Consider the following 6,918-nt stretch of genomic DNA (forward strand, 5'->3'; position numbering starts at 1 on the left):
GGAACAGAGTCAACTTGGCTAAGAAGGCCCAGCTTTGTCAACATGAGGTCACCTACATATTCAAAGGGGACTGACCAACACATGCTGTCATACACCAGGAACACACCAAACTTAACATCCCAGTTACATATCCCATAGGCAAGTACAGAAATTTCTGGGATATGATGGGTTTGAAGACTTCGGGTGCCAGGGTTCACTGAGTTAGCCAAACTGTTATATGAGGACTCCCAGGGCCAAGAAGACAAAATAGAATGGACCCTTGAGATGGACATGGCTTTTAAGACTCTAAGAAGAGCCTTATTGGAGATGCCTGACCTTCCCACCTGTATATGGATGAGAGAAAGGGGATAGAAAAGGGGGTGGCTCACCCAAACCTTGGGACTATAGAAAAGATCTCTGGCTTACTTATCTAAGAAGCTGGACCCGGTGGCCCAAGGATGGCCTGCAAGACAAGGATGCTGACAAAATAACCACATGGCAGGAACTTATCACCACCCCCAATGCTATTGAGGGGGCCCTCTGGAATCCACCCAGCCAGTGTGCCAGACTGGTGCACTTTCAAGCTCTACTTTTGAATTCCCCTCGCATAAGCTATAATACACTCTCTGCCCTAAAGCCAGCCACCCTGCTATCTGATCCACCCTCAGATGTGCAGCATGATTGCTCTATAGTTCTGGGATACATCCAGAATGTCAGGGAAGACTTGATTGACATACTCTGGTCAGATGAGGGATGAATATACTTAATGGATAGGAGCAGCGTCATCCAGAATGGAATCAGGTCTGCAGGGGCAGCGGTAATGGGCTTGGACTCTGTTATTTGGACAACTGCTTTGCTGCCAGGAACTTCAGCCCACAAAGCTCAACTAAAGGGCCTAACCCAGGATTGAAAACTGGAAAAGGGAGACATAGATGGGCTTATTCACTGCTGAAGGAAAAGCCATCAAAAATAAGGAGGGAATACTTTGGTACTCAACAACGAAATGAGACAATGGCTTTGCTTTAATTTTTATTGACAGATTTTTTTTTGACTATGCAAATAATCTCTACTGGTAAATTCTACTTTAACAATAACAAGGCTATCTTAACAAAGAATCATTTTGGAACAGTTAAAGTTTTCTTGTTTTACATTGAAGAAGAATTCATGGATGGGAAGTTAGTCATTATTTCACTTTCCCCCCAACCAATGTATTTCAGTATTCGGGTAATGCAGTAAAACTTAATATTTGCCTTATCTCCTAAATCAACATATTTCTTTTAACATTTAGAGAACATAGGAATAACATCTTATTTTTCTTCTTAGAAATAATGTGTGGTACACAACTTAAGACTTTAGTACCTGCCTCCACTTTATATCTGCTTTCTCCATGAACTCCATGGGATCCCCCAAATCTTGGTATTACTACTGTATGATTCATGAGATGCACTATACAGCCTATCCCTAGGTGAATGCCCTCTTACTTGTCTGCCCTCACGCTCAAAGTATTCCCTATCTCTAGGTGGAAGCACTTCTTGTCTACCACTACATTCATAGTCACTTGAATATATGTTACTTCGGTTGCTTGTGTATGTTTCTCCTCTTCCACCAAATCCATCTTGTGAGTTGCTATAGTCATCATAGCGGTTGTTTCCACCTCTTGCAGATGGTGCCTCATGGAAGCTTCCTGAAGTATATAAATGACCAAGTAAGAAAACAGCTTTAAGGCTGTACATTTAATCAGTTAAGAACACTGGAATAGCAAATACTCCAACCACCTAATTAATGTATAACCCATGTTACTTTTCTCTGTATGTGTAAAATTCATTAAGATGGCATTTATTTACCAAGTAAAATAGAACTCTTACCATAACTTCCATATGTATCTCTGTATGAATTTCCACTTAAATATTCAGAGAAATCTCTATCACGTCCTCCACGATAGCCAGCATGCTCACTAAGTTTTAAAAGGAAGTTTTAGTTAACATAAGAACTAACAGTTTTGCCGGGTGGTGGCGGCACACACCTTTAATCCCAGCACTTGGGAGGCAGAGGCAGGCAGATTTTTGAGTTTGAGGCTAGCCTGTTCTACAAAGTGACTTTCCAGGACAGTCAGGGCTACCCAGAGAAATCCTGTTGAAAGAAGAGAGAGAGAGAGAGAGGAGAGGACAAGAAAAAAGAGGGGAGGGGAGGGGAGGTGAAAAAGAGAAAGAACAAAAGGGAAAGGGAAAGAAGGAAAACGGAAAAAGGGAAAAGGGAGAAAGGGATATGGAGAAGAAAAGAGAGAAAGGGAAAGGGAGAAAGGGTTAGCGGGACGGAGGGAGAGAGGGAGAAAGAAAGAGAGAAAGAAAGAAAGAAAGAAAGAAAGAAAGAAAGAAAGAAAGAAAGAAAGAAAGGAAGGAAGGAAGGAAGGAAGGAAGGAAGGAAGGAAGGAAGGAAGAAAGAAAGAAAGAGAGAAAGAGAGAAAGAAAGAAAAAGAAAGAAAGGAAGTAAGAAAGAAAGAAAGAAAGAAAGAAAGAAAGAAAGAAAGGAGAGAAAGAAAGGAGAGGGAGAGGGAAACTGAAAGGAAAAGGAAAGGAAAAAGGAAAAGGAAAGGAAGGGAAAGGAAAAGAAAAGGAAAGGAAGGCAGGCAGGCAAGCAGGCAGAGAGGAGGGTAGGGGAAAGAAGGGGAGGGAATAGAGAATAAAGAAATTGTAATACCTGAAGACTTTAGATGCATGATCTTCCCGAGAGCGGTAATTGCCATAGTCAAAGTATCCCCTAGATGTTGATGTGTATTTCCTTGAATAAATTAGAAATTAAAAATAACCATCCAAACTTTTATGTGAGAGTTTCTCACTGTTCTAGAACTGACCAATTAGCTAACTGGCCAGTGAATCCAGGATACCTGGAAAAATATCAATGGGCACTTCTCCAAGTAAGCTCAGACAATGATCCGGAACATAACTTGGATACATGAATGCTACTCCATCAAATATGCTAATGAAATACTGCTATTAGGCTTGCTAAAATTTAACAAACGCAGACGATGCAGTATTTGGAGAGGAAGAAACTTCATAAAAATTAAAACTTTGACCATCACTGACAGGAATGTAAAAGGGTTCTATATACTACATTACCATATTGCCCAGCACCTCAACTGCAATACACTTAAACTAACTGAAAATAAGAGCTCTATTAACCGTATATGAATGTCCTTAGCACCGCTACAACACAAAATCGTGGCTTTAAAATGACATACATGAGAACACAATATGTAATTAATATACATAATTAATAAATATTAAATAAAATTAATTCATAAGATGGGATCTGATGCTCTCTTCTGGTGTGTCTGAGAGAGCAATGGTGTACTCACATAAAATACAGTAAATAAATCTGAAAAAAGATTAAACCTTACAAAAGGATTAAATCTGAAAACTATGTAGCTCAAATAAGAATACAGTTAACTGTGCTTCCATTGATATCCTCTCTGTATTTACAGAATTGAAACTGACTGTATAATTGGAAGGTATTTACTTTGTGTACTACAGTAGGTAGTATACTTTTGAGATTAGTCAGACATAGGAAATGAGCGTGAATTTCAAAGGATATCCTCAAATGTTGGTTCTCAGGTACATTCCACATTCTATTTGAACAGTGTCTCTAACTGTCCTAAAATTTTTCCATGTACTGCTGTCAGACCCATGAGAGTCTTCCAACCAACATAAGAGTTGATTAATCAACACAGGTGAGATTATAGGTTTTATGCCTAACTTTTTCATTGGTTCTGAGTATATGAATACAGGTCTTCGTCTTAAGAAGTAAATACTTGGACAACTGAACCACCTTTCTCATCCTAGAAGATAATTTGCAGAAAATGTTGTATGCATTTATCTATTTATTCACTGTGTATATAGAACCCAGAAAACCTGTTTTGTTTTTTTTTGTTTTTTTCCCAAGATGTTGTGGCATTTGGACATCCTCTTAGGTCTCATGAAAGTTACTCAACTTGTTAAGCCATCTCACTAGCCTTGGAAAACAGTCTTAATGAGAACGGATATAAAAGGTTTTGACACTACATAGAATGTTCCTGTATGATACTAAGTACAGTAATTAAAGCATTTTTTCCTTCAACAATGGGAAATTTAAACATTCTGCTATTTTGTCTTTACCTATCATTAGAAGACTGGCCATAATCCCTTGGTAATGGATACTCATCTCTTCTGGAAGATGCTTGCTCTCCTCTTGGCATATTTCTAGAAATCTCTCTTCGATGTGGTTCTGGACATTAAGTTTAAAAATTACTATACAAGTATTTCAAGTTGCAGATGGTTCAAAGTAGTAATAAAAACACTGGACTTTTCTCTGCAAAATACCTTTTACAAGGCATACTTCATTCTTTAATGAAGCTGTATTGGTAAACTACTTCACAAATGCAATATAAACATACTGTTGTCAGTGTAATCAAGCATCAATCTGCCTCTTATTTTATGCACGAATCTCTCTCGTAATTCATATTTCACAACTTTGTATTTTAATGGTCTTTACTCAAATTTTTCTTACAACATGCTTAATTATGTTGATTTTATAAAACCTCAATACACTAATATTCAGATTTCTTTTTCTTTCTTTCCTTCTTCCTTCCTTCTTTTCTCTCTCTCTTTCCCGTCTCTCTCTCTCTCTCCCTCCCTCCTCCTCTCCTCTCCTTCCTTCCTTCATTCCTTTCTTTTTTTTCCCAAGAAAGTGTTTTTCTGTATAGCCTTGGCTGTCCAGGAACTCACTCTGTAGACCAAGCTGGCCTCAAGCTCAGAAATTTGTCAGCCTCTGCCTCCCAAGTGCTGGGATTAAAGGCGTGCACCACTACTGTTAGGCTGTCAAATTTCAGTATCGTTCTGGCTAAAATCTTTGGATAGATCTACAAATGTAAAATTTTCCTACATACGTATGCCTGTGCATGTGCGTGTGTCTTCTAAGACTGTGATGGTCAAAAACTCATAGGCAATTGTTTAGACTTTTCTCATTCATTATTAACTGCATTTCCACAAAAATGTCTGCTTGGCATGTTTTTACCTTGTCCTCTCAGTCCAGTATTGCTTCTTGTCAGAGCAGAAGTTGCATATCTTTTAGAAGGAGGACCATCCCTTTTTGAAGATGGACTTCTTTTAACTGCAAAGTATCTCCCAGAAGAACTCACATTGAAATTAGGAGTATATCTATCACCACCTGTATTTAAAGAAACATCTTAGCTAAAGGGAATCAATACTTCAATGAGTAAGTTCTAATCATCACTTGTAAATCTTCCTTTAACAATACTGTATTCTCAGCAATTAGTACTTTTTCTAAATTGGTAAAATTTACTATTTCCTTTTGTAACTAGAATTCAAACAGTATGTAAAGATGGCTTTAACATTTATAGCATAGTTTGAACACTACACTGTGTTTAAAGAAATGACAGAGAACTGGCGTGAAAGGGAACAAAAATCTGCCAATTAAATATATCTAAATTTCAGAGAAAATAATCACTTCATTATTAGAAAGCAGATTTTTATATATTTCTTGTCTCAATACTTTGCAAGATACCTCTATGAAATAAACTGTCATGCAAATATAAGCCCAAATATCAACCAAAAACATAAGAAATTTTATATAATAGTACTAATACATAGACATGCTGAACAATTATTATAATTTACAAATTAGGACTCTCTATGAATATTAAGTATTCATAATTAAGTATGTTATAATCATTTTAGCTTAAAAAATCAATATACATCTAGTGTCCAATTATGAATAAAGTGTGTATTTTCATACAGGTGAGAATAAAAACTTAGATTTAACCATTTAGATCATTTGGAGAGCATTATAAAATGTAAGTCTACTTCAGAAATATCACCTATCTCATCTAACAGCCCTTACTTGGATATTTAATGTTGGTGAATACAAAAAATTATAGATTTTATAAAAATAAAATATGAATTTATTTTCAAAAGTAATAAAATACTCTTGACCATTGCCTATAAAGCATCCTAATGTGTCGTCATCTTCTCATCATACATCAAAAGTTAACATGTAAAAAAGTTAACATTAAAAATTTCTGTTTCTTTTAAACTCTTCCAGAGTCTGAAACAGTCTTGAACGCTGCAAGGTTTAGATAATTCTAGGAGGATATATTTGTGTTCAATAGGCTTATATACAAACTGCCATCAAAAGAAGAAATGAACAGTTTCCAGATAAATATACAACAATAAGTATTGTCTGATGAATTCTTTTTATTTGAAATGTACTTCTGAGTTCTGGACACTTTAAGGCAATTTTCTTTTCTAACTGGTATAGTTTTAACTTCCCAAATAGTTAGAATTACAACTCACATTCAATACTGGCCTCTAAAGTACAAAACTAAAAAACAAGATTAGAAATAAATCTGGCTGCTCAGTGTAGGGGTACTGAAGTTCTCCCGAGGACCTGTGTTCAATTCACTGACAGCTAAAACATGTAACTCTAGGATATGAAACCTTCATACAGACACAGAGGCAAAATAGCAATGCACATAAAACAAGTTTTGCAGAAATTCTGTTGACTATATAAGGACAAATACTTAATGTCTTAAAAGAACACTTTTGCAATTTACACTCTGGTGTAAATTCAATTTTAAATTAAGACATCTGTTATTTACACTAACCATACAGTGCCTTTAATTTTTCTAATTAAAGGTAACTGCTCTAGTCATGAGAATGTTAAATAAAAGTCGTAGTGTTTCTACTTCAGTCACACTGCTTCCACTATGAAAGTTACCCAAATTCCCTTCACATGAAGGACGACTTCTTGCTCTGCTTCTTCCTCCTCTTCCACAAATCAGAATTCTTGAAGCACCTCTGGTTCTTGAAAAGGATGGTGGTCTCCTCTTACTACCACTTTCAAGTGATAATGGTCTCCTGGCTTGTTTTACTTTAATTCTTTTTC

General features: G+C 36.5%; 1 protein-coding gene across 1 annotated transcript in view; it reads right to left on the reverse strand.

Moving 5' to 3' along the window:
* Nucleotides 1-1,279: 1,279 nt before the first annotated feature.
* The window catches only part of LOC146999866 (RNA-binding motif protein, Y chromosome, family 9-like), a 9,339-nt gene continuing 3,700 nt past the window's right edge, over nucleotides 1,280-6,918 (reverse strand). The window contains exons 4-9 of the mRNA XM_085834395.1: nucleotides 6,751-6,918; nucleotides 5,029-5,181; nucleotides 4,131-4,239; nucleotides 2,677-2,757; nucleotides 1,845-1,933; nucleotides 1,280-1,663 (exon numbers count right to left, since the gene is read on the reverse strand). The exon at nucleotides 6,751-6,918 is cut by the window's right edge and continues 10 nt beyond it. Of these exons, the coding sequence (XP_085690521.1) occupies nucleotides 1,350-1,663; nucleotides 1,845-1,933; nucleotides 2,677-2,757; nucleotides 4,131-4,239; nucleotides 5,029-5,181; nucleotides 6,751-6,918 (914 nt within the window). The 3' untranslated portion in view covers nucleotides 1,280-1,349. The remainder of the gene's footprint in view (nucleotides 1,664-1,844; nucleotides 1,934-2,676; nucleotides 2,758-4,130; nucleotides 4,240-5,028; nucleotides 5,182-6,750) is intronic.

This window comes from Mus caroli, unplaced genomic scaffold (assembly GCF_978045245.1).
Source record: "Mus caroli unplaced genomic scaffold, Mus_caroli_1 scaffold_34, whole genome shotgun sequence".
Lineage (NCBI taxonomy): Eukaryota > Metazoa > Chordata > Mammalia > Rodentia > Muridae > Mus > Mus caroli.